Below are 22,359 nucleotides of genomic sequence, written 5' to 3' on the forward strand. Positions count from 1 at the left end.
TTTTAAAAAAAAGCGACGGTGCTGTTTGACGAACGCCTTGAATATCCACTCTTTCTTCACACCTTCAGTGAAATAAACCCCATGTGGTCTTGTCTTGAGACATCCTCGCTCCGAGGGTCGGCCGGACCACGGGGAATGCTTCCCCACTGACTCCTGTCTTCTGCTATCCTCATTTGTCTGTTCCAGCGTGAGCCTCGTCCACGCCGTTGATGTCATCCTTGGGTCTTCCTCGCGCACGTGAACAGCGCAATTGTGCCTTGCATAATTCTCTTTTCCAAACAAGTTCCATTTTTTTTTCTCATGACATGACCATAAGTAGACTAAGCGTTCTTCATTGCATCACCTCTTAACAGTTTTCATTCAACACCAGCTTTCCCCAGAACCCATCCACGTGTTTTTTTTCTCGGTCCACGCTACGTACGCAGTCATATCCATCCGCCCGAGTCTTTTCATTTCAAAGTCGTTCAATCCGTGCCTCGGCGTGCTTCTTTGACGGCAGCGGTCGCGTTCGTTCGCACATTCGCGCAGTGCGTCCACTGCTTGCGCTCAAGAACAGCGCAAGTGCGAACTCGTCCCCCGTGTATTGTTGTTGTTAATATTGTTCTTCTTTGGTTCTTTCGGTAAAGTCACGTAGAATGAGAATAAAATAATGAATTGATAAAATAAAATAACACAATAATATTCTCACGACGTTTCGGCCACAACACAAGCGGCCTTCATCAGGTGAAGGGACGAGACTGATGAAGGCCGCTTGTGTTGTGGCCGAAACGTCGTGAGAATATTATTGTGTTATTTTATCAATTTATTATTTTATTCTCATTTTACGTGACTTTACCGAAAGAACCAAAGAAGATGAATCCTTGCAGTCACGAAAGCTTTAAATTGAAAGTTAATATTGTTGTTATTCTTGTTATTGTATTTGTTATTGTTGTAATTGGTGTTATTGTTTTTATTATTGTTATTGTTGTTATTATTGCTATTCTTGTTGTTATTGTAGTTGTTATTGTTGTTATTGCTATAGTTGCTGTTATTATTGTTGTTATTATCGTTACTATTCTTATTGTTATTGTTGTTATTGTTACAGTTGCTGTTATTATCGTTACTATTGTTATTCTTATTGCTATTGTAGCTGTTGTTATTGTTGTTACTCGTATTGTTACTATTGTTGTTCTTGTTATTATTTTTCGTGTCCGCGTTGTCGGACGGGAACAATCGGCGTTTTTGTGTTTTATTCGCGAAAGCCAGAGGGCTCGGATTCCAGGAGGGCGTGCGCACGGAGTCCAGCTTGCCAACACATTTTTCCCAAGCGCGCTTGGGGACTGAACCGGTGACAATCCCCAAAACCTTCTACGTGGAACGCAACTTTCGGTTCCAAGACTGCACACGTGTTGCTGGGAAGCGTCACGTGTGCGGTCTGCGTACCGTTTCAGGACGCATTGTGTGTTTTAACCTGAACGCAAGCCATCTAGGGTCAGGCATTGTTGTCATCTGTTTTCATATATTACATGAAAGGTATATGATAAACGGGCAACACAATTGACACACTGAGGTCGAGGTTAAATCACGCTTTCATTTGACATACAGGAAGACCTCACTTAGCGCTCAAGATGCGTTCCTGGAGATGCAAGTACCCATCGAATGAGCGCTAAAAGGGGATCATCGCACCATTGCTATACTGTGATATTACAGCGCTACCGCCTTTGTCTCCCTCGCGGCGATGCTGACATACAAATCGCAACACGTCACACGACTCATTTCGAGGCCGACTCGACGGAGGGAGAGGCGCAGGACGATGTTCAGATAATCGTCACTTGACGTTGGCCGTGAGCGGGAGGAATCCAACTCGGGTCGCCAGCTTTTAGCGGCACTCCAGACCGCACACGCCGGGCACCGCAAGCCTCTGTCGATTCCTCGCCAGTTCCAAGCCGCCCGCTGAGCTTCCGAGATCTGGCGAGCTCGGCGAGCGACGCTGCAGATGATTTTGGTCATCGACGCAACCTCAGAAAGCAGATGGTCGCAGGTTTTGCTTGGAGCCGATGGAATTACTTGTACGTTCGGGGTTCGGGGTTGGGCATGGGGGTTCATTTTGGCCCTCACGTAAGGGATGACGGGTGCATATAATTAATGTGTGTTTTTTTCTTTTTAAAATCTGAATTGCAAAACTACTGAAAATAAATTAATACAGGTGTCCAGTTGAATTTTGTCGCAAGGCGGCAACCATATGGGGAAGGTCACTCAGGGGGTGTCGATTCATCGACAAATTCTATCCCTGTCCATCAGAGGGCAACCTCTCCACGTGGTTCATTGTCTCGGATCAAGACGACCAGCACTGTATGCCTCTCATCATCCGCCCGCCCACCCGAATAGTTTCAGAATCAGAACCTTGATTGGGACCGCAGGAGGAATCCGATGAGCTATGAAGCTCTTTGTCTTTTACAGATGTCCGTTTAGGGGTGCGGGGGTGCTGGTGGGCGAGTCAGAAAGTTACAACCGCATTGGGGGCTAACGAAACGACGGTAGTGCAACATTGGGAAGAAGGGTCGTAAGCAGGTCACGAAATATAAAGAAATAAACACGAAAGTATGCTAGTCCGGTTTTTCAACACCAAATGCAAGCTTGGCGCAGGGCAGCAACGCGACAATAATAATAAAAAAACAGTCCCAGACTACACCAAGACCGGCACGGCAGTAGTCCCTCAATAAAGTGGTACTCTAAAGTTGGACTCTCGCTACACGGCGAACGATCAAAGTTACGAATCGCGCGTGCAAGTTGTATCCAGGTTGTATCCAGCATTAAGCTCTCCTCCTACAAGTGTGGTTGTACCCAGCAATAACCTCTCCTCCTACAAGTGTGGTTGTATCCAGCAATAACCTCTCCTCCTACAAGTGTGGTTGTATCCAGCAATAAGATCTCCTCCTACAAGTGTGGTTGTATCCAGCAATAAGATCTCCTCCTACAAGTGTGGTTGTATCCAGCAATAAGATATCCTCCTACAAGTGTGGTTGTATCCAGCAATAAGCTCTCCTCCTACAAGTGTGGTTGTATCCAGCAATAAGCTCTCCTCCTACAGGTGTGGTTGTATCCAGCAATAAGATCTCCTCCTACAAGTGTGGTTGTACCCAGCAATAAGCTCTCCTCCTACAGGTGTGGTTGTATCCAGCAATAAGATCTCCTCCTACAAGTGTGGTTGTATCCAGCAACAAGATCTCCTCCTACAGGTGTGGTTGTATCCAGCAATAAGATCTCCTCCTACAAGTGTGGTTGTATCCAGCAATAAGCTCTCCACCTACACGTGTGGTTGTATCCAGCAATAAGCTCTCCACCTACAAGTGTGGTTGTATCCAGCAATAAGATCTCCACCTACAAGTGTGGTTGTATCCAGCAATAAGATCTCCTCCTACAAGTGTGGTTGTATCCAGCAATAAGATCTCCTCCTACAAGTGTGGTTGTATCCAGCAATAAGATCTCCTCCTACACGTGTGGTTGTATCCAGCAATAAGATATCCTCCTACAAGTGTGGTTGTATCCAGCAATAAGCTCTCCACCTACAGGTGTGGTTGTATCCAGCAATAAGATCTCCTCCTACAAGTGTGGTTGTATCCAGCAACAAGATCTCCTCCTACAGGTGTGGTTGTATCCAGCAATAAGATCTCCTCCTACAAGTGTGGTTGTATCCAGCAATAAGCTCTCCACCTACACGTGTGGTTGTATCCAGCAATAAGCTCTCCACCTACAAGTGTGGTTGTATCCAGCAATAAGATCTCCACCTACAAGTGTGGTTGTATCCAGCAATAAGATCTCCTCCTACAAGTGTGGTTGTATCCAGCAATAAGATATCCTCCTACAAGTGTGGTTGTATCCAGCAATAAGCTCTCCTCCTACAAGTGTGGTTGTATCCAGCAATAAGCTCTCCTCCTACAGGTGTGGTTGTATCCAGCAATAAGATCTCCTCCTACAAGTGTGGTTGTACCCAGCAATAAGCTCTCCTCCTACAGGTGTGGTTGTATCCAGCAATAAGATCTCCTCCTACAAGTGTGGTTGTATCCAGCAACAAGATCTCCTCCTACAGGTGTGGTTGTATCCAGCAATAAGATCTCCTCCTACAAGTGTGGTTGTATCCAGCAATAAGCTCTCCACCTACACGTGTGGTTGTATCCAGCAATAAGCTCTCCACCTACAAGTGTGGTTGTATCCAGCAATAAGATCTCCACCTACAAGTGTGGTTGTATCCAGCAATAAGATCTCCTCCTACAAGTGTGGTTGTATCCAGCAATAAGATCTCCTCCTACAAGTGTGGTTGTATCCAGCAATAAGATCTCCTCCTACACGTGTGGTTGTATCCAGCAATAAGATATCCTCCTACAAGTGTGGTTGTATCCAGCAATAAGCTCTCCACCTACAGGTGTGGTTGTATCCAGCAATAAGATCTCCTCCTACAAGTGTGGTTGTATCCAGCAACAAGATCTCCTCCTACAGGTGTGGTTGTATCCAGCAATAAGATCTCCTCCTACAAGTGTGGTTGTATCCAGCAATAAGCTCTCCACCTACACGTGTGGTTGTATCCAGCAATAAGCTCTCCACCTACAAGTGTGGTTGTATCCAGCAATAAGATCTCCACCTACAAGTGTGGTTGTATCCAGCAATAAGATCTCCTCCTACAAGTGTGGTTGTATCCAGCAATAAGATCTCCTCCTACAAGTGTGGTTGTATCCAGCAATAAGATCTCCTCCTACACGTGTGGTTGTATCCAGCAATAAGATATCCTCCTACAAGTGTGGTTGTATCCAGCAATAAGCTCTCCACCTACAGGTGTGGTTGTATCCAGCAACAAGATCTCCTCCTACAAGTGTGGTTGTATCCAGCAATAAGCTCTCCACCTACAAGTGTGGTTGTATCCAGCAATAAGCTCCCCACCTACAAGTGTGGTTGTATCCAGCAATAAGATCTCATCCTACAAGTGTGGTTGTATCCAGCAATAAGCTCTCCACCTACAAGTGTGGTTGTATCCAGCAATAAGCTCCCCACCTACAAGTGTGGTTGTACCCAGCAATAAGATCTCATCCTACAAGTGTGGTTGTATCCAGCAATAAGATCTCCTCCTGCAAACAACCATACTGGTGGTGATGCTGCTGCTGCTGCTGCGTTGGCAGCGGTTTAAAAGCACAATAACAACAACAAAAATCAACATTCGTGAAGGACAAGTATACGTGCAGGATATGCAGAATATATTTGAAACGAATATAAAATGTAATAGGAGACATTTCGGGAAGGGGCCCTTCTTCATATTATGGCACGTAAAAATAAATATTGTATCTGCTACGGGGAAGGATCATTTCCCAAAACGACGCCGATTATAACGTTGTTTCTCTGAAGGCATTGTTATTGACAAATGTCTTGAATCTAATAACTTTGGGAATGGGCCAAACGGACCTGAATTTCAGTTGTTTCACCGCTGTCAGCGCGACGAGGACCAGCCTGTCCACGATTTCCACAGCGATTACGCCAATTTAGTAACGTTGATTCCTTATTATTTTCTATCCATCACCGGGTGGAGCAGTGGCGCAGTGGTTAGCACGCTGCACTGTGCCACAAACAAAAACGCACACACGACTGGCCCCGCTGGTTAAAAATGTGTGTTTATATTTGTGCATCCTCTCTACTCGGAAGCCACTGGAGCTACGTACTTTTAAATAAAGATTGAACACTCATTTCTTTAGAAATGTGTTTTTGTGTTTAGTCAGTTGTCCTTCGGCACCGCACCTCTGACTAGCACGGTTGGCTACATACAGTGTGAAAGACGTTCAACGTACACGCACACTGCTACCTCTTCTAAAACTGCTTGCCTGCGTGGAAGAGTAGGCCAAATACAGTCTAGAGGAACTCTCTAGACCTCCCTCGATTGTAGGCCATCCTGCCAGCAGCAGCACGAGCAGTCATTTGTGCTGCTGCACCTGTACTTTTATACATCATATATCTCAATGCCAGCGTGGTGAAGTATGGTTTAAACAACCCCATGCGTGGGGAGGCATTCATCTGGCGGTTGATTGATAATGGGACTGTAAATTACAATTTAGGTCACGTGTCGGTTGTGTGAAGAAAATTGCAATAAATTTTGATTTAAAGCTTTCGTGACTGCAGTCATATTCTTGGTTCTTTCGGTAAAGTCACGTTGAAGGGAAACAATAAAATAATAAAATATATATAAAAACAATAAAATTCTCACGACGTTTCGACTGTAACACAAACAGTCATCATCAGGTGTGAAACCCAACGGCAAGAAACATTTCTTTACCGAAAGAACCAAGAATATAGAAATTGCAATAAGTTTAACGTCGTTTTAAACCAAATTGCACCACGAATATAATACTGAGACACGTAGCCTGTTTTTTTTAAATTTCAGATTATAAGACGCTCCGGAAAATAAGACGCACCCAAAGACGTGTGCCCGGTGTCAAAAAAATATATATCACACACACACACCTGTCAGATTATAAGATGCACCCCCAGCTATCACTTTGGAATACAGAGGGGAAACGCGCGTCTTATAACCCGGAGAATGTAGAATTATGCATGGTCCGGGAATTGAAGCCAGGCAGCCGGGTTCACGCCACGACACAGTCGTGTTATTACATTGCACAACATGCAGACAGTAAACCAATTAACCTTGGAATAATTTTGATTTAAAGCTTTCGTGACTGCAGGGATTCATATTCTTGGTTCTTTCGGTAAAGTCACCACGTAGAAGGGAAACAATAAAATACTAAAAATATAAAACAATTAAATTCTCACGACGTTTCGACTGCAACACAAGCAATTATCATCAGGTGTGAAAACCACAGCAGGAAACATTTGAATATTTCTTGCTGTGGTCTTCCCTTCTACGGTGTTCTTGGAATAATTGTTCGACAATGTGACAAATTACTTAAGTGATCAGTAATTTGTTTACCCAGAAAACCCCTCACTGAGTTTTAAGACTTTTTAGGAGGGTCCTCCGTTGCAAGGATGGCGGGACGCCACAGTGGCGAGATGTTAACTACCTCGCCTGATATACAGGATGTCCTGGGTTCAATCCCGATCCTGACGCCTGTATATTTGGAGTTTGCATGTCTCTCTGCCCGTGGTCGCGTGGATTTTTCTCCGAGTCCTCCGGTTTTTCCCTCCACATTTTTAGAATCAACATCACGCGTTTAGAGTATTTGTGCTGCTATAAATTTCCGCACGAGAAGCCACTTGCTTGAGCTATAATTTGTGATGGCCAGGTCGCTTCTGAAAAAGAGCTACTTAGCTCAGTGGGCCTTACCTGGGTACAATTAAAAATATATATTTAGTTTTTACACGCTTTTATTTAACTCTGTCTGTTGTTGTTGTCGTATCCTCAAATCTTGTAACTCAATTTTAAGCCACTTCCCAATGTGGTATCGACTGCAAACTTAGTATACTTATGTCATACTGATGACAATACTATATTCTATCATTAAAAATAAAAATAAAAAATTTGTAACCATCTTTTTTATATGTTGTGTTTCGGCTTGCGTCTAATTGTCCACGCTCAACTGACGTTGGCTGTAAACCACCACGGTCCCCTTACGTTGTGGCAAGCTTCGGGGCCACTTCCTGGAGTCGTGGAGTTCTTCCATTACTAGTACGCTACATTTCATTAAAGCGTGTTTGTAAAAAAAGTTTTTTTTTAAATATTACTTATTGTGTTTCGAAGCCGCCCTACCCTCACCTGTCCCATCTACAACCACTACAGAGCTTACGGACACCCCAGCCCCTGCCACAACCCCCACCACTAACTGAAACCTGCCCACAACTCCTTGCCTGGGGTGGTGTGAAGGGGGCGGTGCTTAAGTAGAAAGAGGCGGGGCCTAAAGAGGAAGGGGGCGGATCCTAAAAAGGAAAGGCGCAGACACGAAACGGGGGATGGGGCGGGGTATAAGTAGGAATGAGGCGGGGCCTAAATAGAAAGAGGCAGGTGATGAGAGGAGGGGTTGAACTTCCCTCGATTTGAGGTCACAGAAGTGTGGAATCAAACACGGGCAGCGGGCAGCATCGCTTATTTAGTACCGCAGGTGCGGCCACAGGCCAACCGTTGTTTATTGCGGAGGGTTATGCGTTGTGTGGTGGGAAACCGGAGAACCCGGAGAAGGGCCATCGCCTTGACGAGGGGCTGTCGGCGTAACACTCACTCCAGATAATGTGGACTGAAGGTTCGTTTACGGTAAGCGTTGAGTTTTGTGTTCGTTTGTAATGTGTGCTTGTGCTCCGCTGCCAACGCAGTGTCACCGGTTTTCGTTGTTTTAGTGAATTTAAGCTTTGGCGTTCGCACAAAAATAAAATTAACAAGTACGGAACCCATCCAGGAGTTGCGCAGTGAGGATACTGTCAGATTCGTAAAGTTGAATTGCTTACATTTATTTATTTTACCATTGTAATTCTTAAAAGAATGGTTGAAAAAAATATATTTTTCTATAAATATTCTTCAAGACAATAAAGGCCCCACTGAAAACCCACTCCAGACCGATCCGCTGGTACATTGGAGCATTAAAAAAAAAACATTTTAAATTTAACATTTTTTTATCCACAAATAATAATCAAATAGGCAGAGAGTTGTTTCCCACCGACAAATTCACCGAGGTTCCATGCAACAGGGCCATATGCAGCGAGAGCTGCAATACCACCACGCGAGTGGTTGCAAGCACCTCCGATTAGCGCGGTTGGTTGGCTACGTACGGTGGGGAAAGAAGTTCAACATACAGGTAAATACTTCACGTGATGGGACCTTTTTGCCAGTATTAGAGTATGAAAAAATATAAGAATAAGTGTACCCTTTCTGCCAATAAAGCAGGTTAACGTTAAGATGTTCAAACACCAAACTGAAACCTTTTTTTTTGTTGCAAGGAATCAAGTTCGCATTAACCACCGCACGTACTTGTGATAAACATGCAAACACACACGCTCTGGCAATAAGGTCCCATTTTGTAGCTGCTCACCCCGAGCTGTAAGTGGCCTGATCGTGGCATTGTCTTTGTGCTGTTCACCTTTTGGCGTTTTCTGGTCTGACACTGGTGAGACTGGGCTCTAAAGAAGGCTGTCTCTGGTGTAGCCCAATCAGTTTCAAAGACAATGCGCATGTATTATCGGAGCATGTTTTGTTTGCATGTTCACCACAAGTACCGGTGGTTAGTGCAGACTTGATGTCTTGTAAAAGGTTTCTATTTCGTGTTTGAACATCTCAACACCTCTTGTTTTATTGCCAGAATGGGTAAAACATTCCTATATTTCGTCCTTTTAAACTGGAAAAACAAGGTCCCATGATACACATATTTTACGTAGGCAAGGACCCATCAGAGCATGTTTGTTTGCGTGTTCACCACAAAGTACCCGTGTGTGGTTAACGCGAACTCGATTCCCTGCAAACAGGTCCCTATTTGGTGCTTGCACATCTTAACACCTCTTGTTTTATTGCCAGCAAGGGCCAAGCATATCCTTATATTTGTTTTCATAGGGGCCGTCCATAAATGACGTCACGCACCTGGGGGTGGGGGGGGGGTCAGACATTGGTGACGATGTGTGACGATGTGTGACGAGGGAGGGGGGGGTCAAAAATCGTCCACAATCTTGTGACGTCATTTATGGACGGCCCCATACTTCGCGTCGTCGTCTCCATACCCGTGTGACGTGAGGCCTCGCCTCTGACGCTCACTGCGTCAGAGCCCCGCTCGCTCTACCTGTACCCAATCAGCCCGGGCGCTGCCCCCCCCACCCGTACCTGTCACGCCGCGTCGAAAGTAGGAGGAGGGATATTGCTTATTCATTATTTATCCTACCGCCTACAGTAAGACGAAACATAACCTACGGTACTGCTCATTTCCCTGTTTCTTCGTGTGTGCGTGCGCGCGCGTGTGTTCTTTCGCTTTGACTCACGCACAGCACGCACATCAATTTACCCCGACGTTTGGTAGGTGGATGGTAATTGTTAGTCACGGCTTTTAAACCGACAGAGGAAGACCCTGTCGATGTTGAGGTTTGACGAGAGAGCGTGCCGAAGTGCGTGTGACCACCGTCTCTGTGTGTGTGTGCGTGTGACAGGCGAGGCAGGGCCACCAAGCCATCATCGCCGATGGTGACAACGCTCCCCACGCGCGATGCCGGTGTACTTGATGGTGCCCCCAGCACGATCAGCCACGCGGTGAGAGGGGACATCGTGGGGGGGGGGGGGGGACGCGGACGAGGTCGCACGCGTGCCCGAGTCGCCAAATGGAAAATCAACTCCACCGCCGTAGTCCCGCGCCGTCCGTGACCTCCGACAATGCTGCCCGTTGCCATGGACGTTAATCACGGCGGCCTCGGTAAGACACCGAGGAAGCAGGCGCAGAGGAAGTGTTCCACGTTGAGTCGAGAGATGGTGGCGCCTGCCTGCGGCGGCGGCGGCGGCGTGAGCGTCTCTGGGGACCTGCGCGGTGCAGGCGAGGAGGCGAGAGGGACGACTCGGTGGCAGGAGGAGGGACGCGTGAACGGAGGCGTTCATCCAGAGGCGCGTGGGGACGCGGATGACACGGATGAGATCGTTGGTGGTGATCGTGGTGATGGCGATGACGGTGGGACAGGGCACGGCGCAGATTCTGCATCGGAGGAGATGACGTCGGCGAGAGGAGACGTCGAATCGTCAGCGGTGTCGACAGGACAGCGGTCATCATCAGCAGCAGTAGTGGCATCACCAATACGTCTGCCACCAGTACAATCATCAGCAACGGCAGAATCAGCAGCACGATCATCATCAGCTATCGCAGCGCTCTTATCGACACCAACACCAGTTTCATCAGCATTGCCACCATCATCAACACCACCACATCCATCATCCCCACCACCATCATCTTCCTTAACACTACCATCATCACCACCACCACCACCACAACTTTCAACTTTACCGCTATCACCACCACCATCACCACGTTCATCAGCAACCCCATCACCTTCATCATCGCCACCACAGCCATCAACTTCACCGCTATCATCTTCACCACCACCACCACGTACATCAACACCCACAACCCCTTCATCATCACCTTCATCATCACCTTCATCATCATCAGCAGCAGATGACACACGGGGCCCGGTTTCCACCACCGCTGTCTCCGCGTTCAGCGACGACGGCGACGATGACTTCGGCGAGTTCGAGGCAGCGCCGTCCCAGACAGCTCTGGGTTGGCACGAGGCCCGGGGGCTCCCGCCCGGCAAGGCCCGGGGGGGGTCCCCACACTCTCGCGGCGTCACGGAGTGGCCCCCGGGGCCCGTTGGAGGCCCGGCGCGGGAGTTGGCGCAGAGCTGTGGAAGCGACGCCGCGTCGCGCGGAGCTGTCACGGCGTTCGTCGTAAGTGTGGGTTGGCGGTGACGCTCTTCATCCACAATCGGAATCCGATGGGCAATGAAAGCTCGTTTTTCGCAGATGTTCCGGCAGGGGCACGGGGTCAGAACGTTACAACAACAAACGCGATAGGAGTGCAAAGTAGGGGACAGGCAAGAAAATAACTTTTCAAATAAATACAAATAAAACGAAACTGTCTATGTTTTGTTATCTTACCGCAGGTAAAGCTCACTGAGCTATTACCATCTTTTTCAGAAGCGACCTGGCCACAAATGATAGCTCAAAGAAATGGCGAACCGAGTTCAATTCTCGCTCACGGCCAACACCAGTGGCGATTATCTGAACCGGTCCAGGGCCACCCCATTATAACGCAGAACCAGCTCCAGTATAACGCAGAACGCACCCCATTATAACGCAGAACGCACCCCATTGTAACGCAAAACGCGCCCCATTATAACGCAGAACGCACCCCCATTATAACGCAGAACCAGCTCCAGTATAACGCAGAACGCACCCCCATTATAACGCAGAACGAGCACTCCAGTATAACGCAGAACGCACCCCATTATAACGGAGAACGCACCCCCATTATAACGCAGAACGCACCCCATTATAACGCAGAACGAGCTCCAGTATAACGCCGAACGCGCGTGCCGTTATAACGCGGAACGCACCCTTCTACAACGCGGTTCCTGAGCTGCGTGGCTGAGCGGCACAGTGGTGCAGTCCGCGTAGCGGTGCCGCAGCATTGTGCCGCCATCCCGCCGTGGGGGCGCAGTGCCGCGTCGTCATCTCGCCAAACGTCACCGCCACGTTACTGGTGGGGAGCATCGCGGGGACAATCGTCAGGAACTCATCGGCGGCCGCCTGCGTGTAAAAAAACGAGGACTTGAAGCTGTAAAGCACTTTCCATGTTGTGTCCATCCACTGCTGGATGAGGGCCACCATCCTCGCACCGTGCGCATCGCGGTGTGTGTGTGTGTGTGTGGTGGTGGGGCTACGGAGGGGGCACAGCCGTGGGAACATTAAAGCTCAGGACAGCAACGGATTTTGCAGCACCGTTCTCGTGGCGAAACGCAAGTGATCATCTTGACCCCAGCGACAAAGCAAAGCGGCATAGCCCCCGCGACGAAGGTTATTAGGCCACAGCTCGTAAGCAGCCGCAATGGTGACACAATCGCCGCCTCGCACGCACAGCGAGCGGGCGAGCGCTGTGAGAAACCGCAAGAAATATTACAAATCACACGACTTCCTGCTGGTGCCTCTGAGGAAATAACGTCCGGTGCGATGGTGATGGTGGTTGGTGTTGATGGCGGTGGTGGCGTAGCGGTGAGCGCACTGCGCTGTGAAACCGGCGACCCGGGATCGATTCCCGCTCACGGCCAACACCCGGTGGCGATTATCTGAACCGGTCCTGGGTCTCCCCTAGGTTGACTCAGCCTCAAATTAGTACCCGGTGCGGTGTGTAAACATCGCTACTGGGAAGACAAAGGCGGTCGAGCGTGGTGCTAGCCACCCACCCCCTCGTGTACCGTTCCGGCCTTCACAGGTGCTCGCTAACAGCACTTGCCCCTACAGTCTGTTAAGGCTATCCGGGGGATCTTTGTCTTTGTTAATAGTTGGCACAGTGTGGCGCACAGTGTGGCGCACAGTTGGTGCATCTGCCAGTCAATCAACCCATAGCACCTGCTGGGTCTGTCCCGTGACCTCTATGTAAGTCTGTAGGTCTATATGTAAGTATGTGGGTCTCTATGTAAGTATGTGGGTCTCTATTTAAGTCTATGAGTCTCTATGTAAGTCTGGTTAACTGGGTAAGTCTATGGGTCTCTATCTTAGTCTGTGGGTCTCTATGTAAGTCTCTAGGTCTATATGTAAGTCTGTGGATCTGTATGTAAGTCTGTGGGTCTTTAAGTCTTAGGGTGTGTATGTAAGTCTGTGGGTCTCGATGAAAGTCTATACAGTGAGGGGAAAAAGTATTTGATCCCCTGCTGATTTTGTACGTTTGCCCACTGACAAAGAAATGATCAGTCTATAATTTTAATGGTAGGTTCATTTGTTTATTTGAACGGTGAGAGACTGAATAACAACAACAAAATCCAGAAAAACGCATGTCAAAAATGTTATAAATTGATTTGCATTTTAATGAGGGAAATAAGAATTTGACCCCCTCTCAATCAGAAAAAATTCTGGCTCCCAGGTGTCTTTTATACCAGTAACGAGCTGAGATTAGGAGCACACTCTTAAAGGGAGTTTGGTGAGAAGGTGACAACAGTTGGTGCGATTATCCGCAAATGGAAGAAACACAAAAGAACTGTCAATCTCCCTCGGCCTGGGGCTCCATGCAAGATCTCACCTCGTGGAGTTGCAATGATCATGAGAATGGTGAGGAATCAGCCCAGAACTACACGGGAGGATCTTGTCAATGATCTCAAGGCAGCTGGGACCATAGTCACCAAGAAAACAATTGGTAACACACTACGCCGTGAAGGACTGAAATCCTGCAGCGCCCGTTAGGTCCTCCTGCTCAAGAAAGCACATATACATGCCCGTCTGAAGTTTGCCAATGAACATCTGAATGATTCAGAGGACAACTGGGTGAAAGTGTTGTGGTCAGATGAGACCAAAATGGAGCTCTTTGGCATCAACTCAACTCGCCGTGTTTGGAGGAGGAGGAATGCTGCCAATGACCCCAAGAACACCATCCCCACCGTCAAACATGGAGGTGGAAACATTATGCTTTGGGGGTGTTTTTCTGCTAAGGGGACAGGACAACTTCACCGCATCAAAGGGACGATGGACGGGGCCATGTACCGTCAATTTTTGGATGAGAACCTCCTTCCCTCAGCCAGGGCATTGAAAATGGGTCGTAGATGGGTATTCCAGCATGACAATGACCCAGAACACACGGCCAAGGCAACAAAGGAGTGGCTCAAGAAGAAGCACATTAAGGTCCTGGAGTGGCCTAGCCAGTCTCCAGACCTTTATCCCATAGAACATCTGTGGAGGGAGCTGAAGGTTCGAGTTGCCAAACGTCAGCCTCAAAACCTTAATGACTTGGAGAAGATCTGCAAAGAGGAGTGGGACAAAATCCCTCCTGAGATGTGTGCAAACCTGGTGGCCAACTACAAGAAACGTCTGACCTCTGTGATTGCCAACAAGGGTTTTGCCACCAAGTACTAAGTCATGTTTTGCAGAGGGGTCAAATACTTATTTCCCTCATTAAAATGCAAATCAATTTATAACATTTTTGACATGCGTTTTTCTGGATTTTTGTTGTTGTTATTCTGTCTCTCACTGTTCAAACAAACCTACCATTAATATTATAGACTGATCATTTCTTCGTCAGTGGGCAAGCGTACAAAATCAGCAGGGGATCAAATACGCTTTTCCCTCACTGTATGTAAGCCTGTGGATCTGTATGTAATTCTGTGCACGTTTCTCTGCGGCGCGGTCTTGCGTTGAACCCGCAGTCGGGCTCCCGCGACGACGGCGACGCCGCCGCCGCCGCCGCGCTGCGTCGAGCCCTCGAGGAGTGCTTCTCGCCGGAGCCGGCGTCGACGGGGAGATGCGCGGAGCACGGCGACGCGGACAGCCGTCCCGCCGCGGACGAGACGGTGGCTCCGCTCACGTGGCACCTCCTCGGGGAGACGCCCGCCGGAGACAGAGTCGGCGACAACGGGTAAATGGAAAAGAGACCGCTGCGAATTATTTCATTTTTTTATTTTATCAGTGCAAGGCGCACTGAGCTGCATTGCTCTTTTTCCAAAGCGACCTCGTAGCCCAAAGAGGTGGCCAATCGTAAACAAATTTGTGTTAATAAATTAATTGGGTTTGATGAAACAAAGTAGTTGTAGTAACGTGCCCGTGCTTAATTTGTGTTTTCGATGATTTACCTTCTAAAGAAATCTGGCCATGTCCCGCACCCCCCAGAAAGGGCATCTTGCACCCCTAGGGGGTGCGTGCACCCCATGTTAAGAAGAACCACTGCTCTAAACGCACATTGATTCTAAATGTGGAGGGGAAAACCGGAGGACCCGACGAAAAATCCACACGACCACGTGGTGAGAGAACACGCAAACTCCAAATACGCAAACATGCGTCAGGGTCAGGATCGAACTCCACGACCTCCTGTATACCAGGCGAGGTAGTCAACATCTCCTAGCCACCGTGACACCCACAACGGAAGACAGCTGGAGACGAGACGAGAGGGAAGTGGGACACTTGGCAGTGGAAACCATGGACAAGGGTAGAGGTCCTGTAATGTAGCTTCAGCCGACACGGCCGTTGTGCCGTTGCGCGGTGGCTGTGGTTGCAGCAGCGCTCACGAAGGTCAGCGTAGAAAACTGTGGCTGTAGTTGAATCAATGGTCGCGGAGGCAAAATTATCAGTGGTGTGACCACGGTTGCAGCTGCGATTGTAACTTCCGTCGTTGCTGTTGGGGCCGCGTGTCGAGACGCTGCGGCTGCCACCCTGGCAACAGCAGCAGCGGAAGTAGCGTTTAAAACCACGACCTCCTTAAGCCGCCCCTAGCCCTCTCTGTAAATGAACGGACAGGAAAGTGTGTGTCGGCCGCACACGAGCAAGAGCGATGATGCTGCGCGTGAAGAGGCGATGATTTGTGGACAGCGCAAGGCACAATGGTGATCATCGAACCGGCCCTCAGGTCCTCGCTACCATGTCACGCAAACACAACGGTTAATCTCGTTGTTGTACCATGGCCATATGTCAAGCTAAATGTCAAGCTAACACCACGGTTCTTGTTGTTGCGATCGTTGCTGTTGTTGTTGGAGTAATTTGTTGTCTTCATCGTAGATTATTTGTTCAAATAATTCGTGTTATTAAACAGGCGCAGGAAACGCGGAACAATATCCGGCGTTTCAACAACCACGGGGGGGCTAACCGCAGCGGTGAAGTGCCCCAGCTCAGACCTTCAGACACCAAGAGCCACGCTCCGAGGGCGCGGTGGAGTTGCCGGGCACGTGCCGGAGGCACGGCAAAAACGGGGGAATGAGCCAGGCCTTTGGTGTCCGAATTTCTGAGCTGGGGCACCTGCAGTTAGCGGCCCTGTGTGTTTTTTTTTTAATATCATCTATGTTGCCGTCGTTTGGCCGCTGCCGCTGCCGTCCCGGCGCCCGCGTTTCACCGGCCCAGGCCCCTGCCGAGAAGCGTGTGGCCCAAGCTGCGGACTGTGGAGGACGGGGAGACCCGGAGGCTGCCCTGGGCCGCGTCACACGCCTGCCGCCTGCTGCGCCGCGCCCTCGCAGCCGCGCGTGCACACACGCACGTGAGCACGCACGTGCACACACGCCCGTGAGCACGCACGTGCACACACGCGTGTACGTGCATGTGTACACGCGCGTGTACACGCATGTGACATGCGTGTGTACGTGCATGTGTACACGCATGTGTACACGCCCGTGAGCACGCACGTGCACACACGCCCGTGAGCACGCACGTGCACACGCGCGTGTACATGCATGTGTACACGCGCGTGTACACGCATGCACGACAACAACAATAACCGCCATTCGCCACTAAGTGGCGGTGATGTCACCGCGGCGCTTGTGCCAGGCTATGTGCACTTTGAGACCACGTGGAATGTCGAAGGCTCCTCTGCTGGCAGGAGATCACGATGCAGACCCAGGTGCCACGAGTTGACTGACTGAGATGACTGGCCCATGCACCACCTGTGCCCCCTACTTTGACACGCATGCACGTACACGCAGACACAAGACAGAGACAAAGATCTCCCGTATAGCCTTAGCAGACTGTTGGGGCAAGCACTGTTAGTGAGCACCTATGAACGCCGGAGCAGCACACGAGGGGGTGGGTGGCCAGGACCACGCCCGGCCGCTTTTGTCTCCCTAGTGGCGACATTTACACGCTACACCTCGTACTCATTTGATGCCGAGTCGACCCAGGATAGGCCCAGGACTGATTCAGATAATTGTCACTGGTTGTTGGTGACCGTGAGCGGTAATCGAACTCGGGTCGCCGGGTTCGTAGCGCAGTGCGCTGACCGCTACGCTACCGCTCCCCAAAGACAAAGATCCCCCCGTATAGCCTTAGCAGACTGTTGGGGCAAGTGCTGTTCGCGAGCACCTATCAGGGTCGGTTCGGCACACGAGGGGGTGGGTGGCCAGCACCACGCCCACCACACACACCGACACAGCACACGCGCGCGTCACCACCCCAACACGCGGGTTGCACCTGACCGCACACCGGTCCACGGTTGTTCAGCTGCCCCCACTTGCCCTGCCGCCTCGCTCAGCTGTCGGCGGACGAGGAGGAGAGAATTCCCGACTGCTCGGAGGAGGGAGAGGAGACGGCGGCACGTCCGACGAAGCCCTGGGACTTGGCGGTGAAGAAGGAGACGATGCAAGAGCCGGTGATTCACACGAGGGTACGCATTGGGGAGGTGGGGGGGTCTGTGGTGCGGGGGCAATGAAGCAGTGTAGCCCACTCACCGCTCTCATTCAACTCTGCCATCTTAAGTTACGCTCGCAGGATGTCACGCCGCACAGGATCTTGTGAGTGAGAGGGCGAGTGAATGAGTGGGTGATCGAGCGAGTGAGTGGATTAATGAATGAGTGAGTGAGCGAATGAGTGAGTGGGTGAGCGATTGAGTGACTGAGCGAGTGTGTGAGCGAGAGGGTGAGTTAGGAAGTCAGATGTGGGAGGAAAGTGGAATACCGAGACAAATGACAAATATATGAGATAACACGCAAAGCACCACACAGAATATCTCAAGAATCCATCGCTACACTGCTATCTCCTAGCTGCGTTACACTGCATCGTGATTGATAATTATTTTTTAAGAGGCCAGTTGGCCAACATTTCCCAGTGTAAATCGTACCAACAAATGAAATGCGAGAATATATTACTCTCAGTCCAGCCAAATAGAAATGAACATTAAAGCATAAACAAATATTTTAATCACGTAAAATCGATTAGCAAATCACCATGAATGTGCCCGATCTCATCAGCTCTTGGAAGCTAAGCAGAGTTGAGCCTGGTTATTGCTGTAAGCAGCCTCGGGCCTGTGCTAGGTGGCGGTCAACAGGTGGCAGTCCAGCAAAATCCATTGCTGTGCTGCACTTCTATTCCACCACGTCCACGCTCCCCAACGCCTTCAACCCGCACTCACAAGCGTGGTGAAGAATGGTCAAAGAACCCTGCACGACCCGCACAGCGTGGGACGGCCCTCATCCAGCAGTGGATTGACCTGTGGGCTCTTCACGTACCTATTTATTGAAACGTTTATGTTTTCACCGGGGTTTGGTTTCGCGGTTACTTTAGCGCCGGGGTGTTTTTCGGACCGCAGCGCACGCTGTTCGAGATCGTGTCCAACGTTTCTCTCCACGTGTCCGGGATCTTGTTCCCGAACAGACAATTCACGAACAAACTGTTCAGGCAAAAAACGGCCCAGGAACAGTTCAGTTCCCGACGACACTCCCAGCATATGGAGCGGGAACGATGGGGTGTCGTGCCAAACGACGCGGGATCCAACCCGGAAACACTCACCGGCGGAGAGCTCAATCTCACACTGCGCCTGTGTACAGCGAGTCCTATAGCGCAGGAGAACACAAGGACAAATATCCCCCCGTGTAAGCCTTTAGCAGACTCTTGGGGCAAGTGCTGTTAAGCGAGTAGCACCTCTGAAGGCTGGCACGGCTCACGAGGGGGTGGGTGGCCAGCACCACGCCCGACCGCCTTTGTCTTCCCACATCGCACCAAGTACTCGCTTAAGGCCGCATCGACCTCGGGTGGCCACACACGCACGCAACGAAAAAAAAGATCCCCCATATCGCCTGAACAGACTTTTTGGGCAAGTGCTGTTCGCGAGTGGCACCACGCAGGCCGGCGCGGTACACGATGGGGTGGCTGGCCGGCACCACGCACACACACACACGACGTCGCAAACACACCACACGCGCGCTCATTCGCGCCTCCGCGTGCACAATCTCGGTGGCAGCACGCCGTCAAGACGATTGAACCCGGGAGCGGCGTGGACTTTGAGACGCCGCCACGGCACGCCTGCGTGCGCTCACGTGGCGAGCAGGTCACGGCCGGGCGCTACCGCCCTCGTGCCGCTGACGGGGTCGTCACCCTGGCGCGCGCCCCCGTCCGCACCGTCTTCGGGTTCGTGCGGCCCGGACCGAGCTGATCCGAGCGGAGCGGCGGCGGCAGCGCCGTGGGGCTCAGCCAACCGCCGGGACGCTCCTGGCGCTAGCGGCTCATCCGGACCACGCACCCAGAGACGAAGCCCAGGCACAGCGGGACACCCGCGCACGGTCTTAACGCAAACCCACCGAATCTAACCCTGAACCCTGACCTTGATTACGCACAGTTGTGCACAGTGGCGCACACACACGCGCGCGCACACGGTCTCAACCCGAACCCCTGATTCTAACACCGGACGCTAATTCATTGCAGTAAAACTCCAGGGGCAGGGGCGCACACAGATCCACTGGCCGAGCCGCAAGCCCTAATTCTGGAACCTAACAGCAGTGTGCAGCGACACACGCGGCCCTCGCCCTTAACCCTGAAGTCAGACATGGCGACATATGTACTGGGTGCTTCAAAAAAATGGTAACGCATACATGGGACTATCGTTTTTAATACACCGTAAGCATGATGACGAATGTAATGTTAAGAGCTTCAAAAAGTCAAATAGTCTCCCACTTGTTCGCCATCGATGTCAACACGTGGCCTGGAATCGTCTCCAGGCGGTCTCCAGAGCCCAGAGGCTGCAGCACATGTCACGTGGTGTTGCAAAGCCTCTGAAGTGTTCACATTTTTTTGAAGCACCCTGTATTTATGGGTCGAACATTATCCCTAATCCCTGACTATAGCCCTAAACTTCACACTTACCCTGGGTATGGTGCCACCTCGAATACTTGCGTGGTCCTAATTCTAACCCTGACCCGAATCCTGAACTCGGCCACGGTGACTCGCACACAGCCTCAACCTGAACCCTCAGGTACACAGCCCCCGCTACAACCCCGACTCGTAACCACTTCCATGTACACTTGAGTGAAATGTGTTGGCAGCAAATATTGTTGGCAGCTCAATTACAGTATATGTATTTTGATATCGTAGAGAAACGAACGCTGATGACTCGTAAGCGCGTCTATTTGCACTGACTACAACCTGACACTCGTGCCTTTTTGTTCCTCTTAACAGTGTACGTACAGCGAGTACTTGAATCACACACGGCTATTCATAGGAGCCATTCTAATTCGGATGGACGATAAATTGAAGGGCAGATGCTCCGCGCCGTGCCGACGCAAGCGAGCTTCCCGCACGCGCTCGATCCGCCGCGCGAGCCGCCGGAGAAATGATCCATTCGGCCGCGCAACGTCGCGTATCCGACTCGGGTATCGGCCGCTGACTGAGGTCCCCCGATGAGCCGCGCAGCTCCGTTGCCAGGACGACCCTACGGACCGAGGCAGGAGGGCAGTGGCCGCAGTTGCAGAGCATCGCTGGGTGGGAATGTGCCAACTCGACAAGGAGCAGAAAAACAACAGCAGCAGCAACAACAACGAGGAATGTTTTGCCCACGCCAGAAACTTACCAAAAACAGGATAAACGATCCATAATAAAGGGGGGGGGAGGGGTTGGGTCAGATCGCGTAAATATGAATGTGTCGTTCAACCCGCCACTGCCCGACGCAGCCAATTAGTAAGGGTTTTCGCGTAAACAAAATGTGCCAATTTAGTTACTAGTTCAGCACTCTGGTGTGTTGGAGAGTAAACCCACAATATTTTATTTTAAGTTGTTATGTAAACATTTCCCAGGATAAACAATAAACGGTGCTTAAATGCAGATCGGAAGCAGGGCCACATAATCCTGTCCACAGACAGGGGGGGGCTCTTAGATATCGCGTTCGTAGAAATAGCGGCAAGAGATTATCCTAATCACACATGGGCGAAGGAAAATACACTTGGCATATTCAGATTGATGACAAGGACTGGGGTAGAGGTGGGTATGTGGATGTGAACATCGATAGAAAATAACAAGTAACGCCGGCAAGCACAAATCTCGCTCTGAATGTCGGTGGGTGATCAATCATGGTGGATATGCGACGTTGCGCTGCGCTATGCGAAGTTTACATCGTGGTAAAATTTGCATTCTATCTGCGGAAAATTTAGCGAACGCCAATATATGGGTAGCTAATCACGTAGTCATAATCATTATTATAATTATAATCAGGTCTTTGTTAATCCACTGCAGTATGAACATCTCCCCGCGCCTTGTCAGTCGTGAAGGTCTTTTGACCATACTTCACCACACCGGTCAGTGCGGGTTGGTGAACGGGGTGGCCCAGGCACCAGCTGGAGCATACCGTTCTCCACCGATGTTAGCCACGGCCAGAATTAAACTCAGGTTACTGGGTTCAAAGCGCAATGCGCTAACCGTTGCCCCACCACTCTACCCCCCTCCCCCCAGTTAATTCATAATACATACGGTGGTAGTTCCTTAATGAATGCACTTTTTGCGATGCACAACCAGAGATTTATATAGAGCAGCTTACAATTCGGCAAATGTTGCTGTCTGTTTGATCGATTTCATTTGTAATTGCAATTTGTGAACCACAATGCAGCGATGACTGCCTTATGGCTCAATTCTGTAAATAAAATAAATCCGAATAAACGATTGGTTCCGTTTGTTCATAACCTTGTGTGTCTGCTGCTGCTGAATTGTACAGACTGTGATGTCGTCCCACCGTATAATAATAATAATGTGTTTAGTTTTATATCGCGTCGTTCATGCCAATTGCATCTCACAATCACCAAGGAGCAACAGACGAAGCTGGAAGGTAGCAGCCAGCCCGGTGGTGAGCCGCGACACTACCAACAATTGACCACGCTCTGCAGTCCTCTATATATTAAGATGTTTTCAGCCAATTCATGAGGTGGTGGGGGGGGGGAGCGGGTTGAAAATAATACCCCAACGTTGCAGGTATTCATCGAATCAAAGTGATCCGT

General features: G+C 50.0%; 1 protein-coding gene and 1 long non-coding RNA gene across 2 annotated transcripts; one reads left to right on the forward strand and one right to left on the reverse strand.

Annotated features, from left to right (window-relative positions):
* Positions 1–1,550: 1,550 nt before the first annotated feature.
* On the reverse strand, positions 1,551–11,180 carry LOC142929718 (uncharacterized). Its single transcript, XR_012945874.1, has 2 exons — positions 11,082–11,180; positions 1,551–10,729 (listed from the first exon to the last, which is right to left on the reverse strand). It is a non-coding gene; the product is annotated as an uncharacterized LOC142929718 (long non-coding RNA).
* Positions 10,313–22,024, forward strand: LOC116948250 (uncharacterized). The gene is made up of 5 exons (XM_076071466.1): positions 10,313–11,374; positions 14,839–15,047; positions 16,520–16,652; positions 17,640–17,771; positions 19,431–22,024. The coding sequence occupies exons 1-5, from the start codon at positions 10,313–10,315 to the stop codon at positions 19,533–19,535; spliced, it is 1,641 nt and encodes a 546-aa protein (XP_075927581.1). The 3' UTR covers positions 19,536–22,024.
* Positions 22,025–22,359: the final 335 nt, after the last annotated feature.

Source organism: Petromyzon marinus, chromosome 33, assembly GCF_048934315.1.
Source record: "Petromyzon marinus isolate PM22_M1 ecotype Great Lakes invasive population chromosome 33, UKy_Petmar_22M1.pri1.0, whole genome shotgun sequence".
Lineage (NCBI taxonomy): Eukaryota > Metazoa > Chordata > Hyperoartia > Petromyzontiformes > Petromyzontidae > Petromyzon > Petromyzon marinus.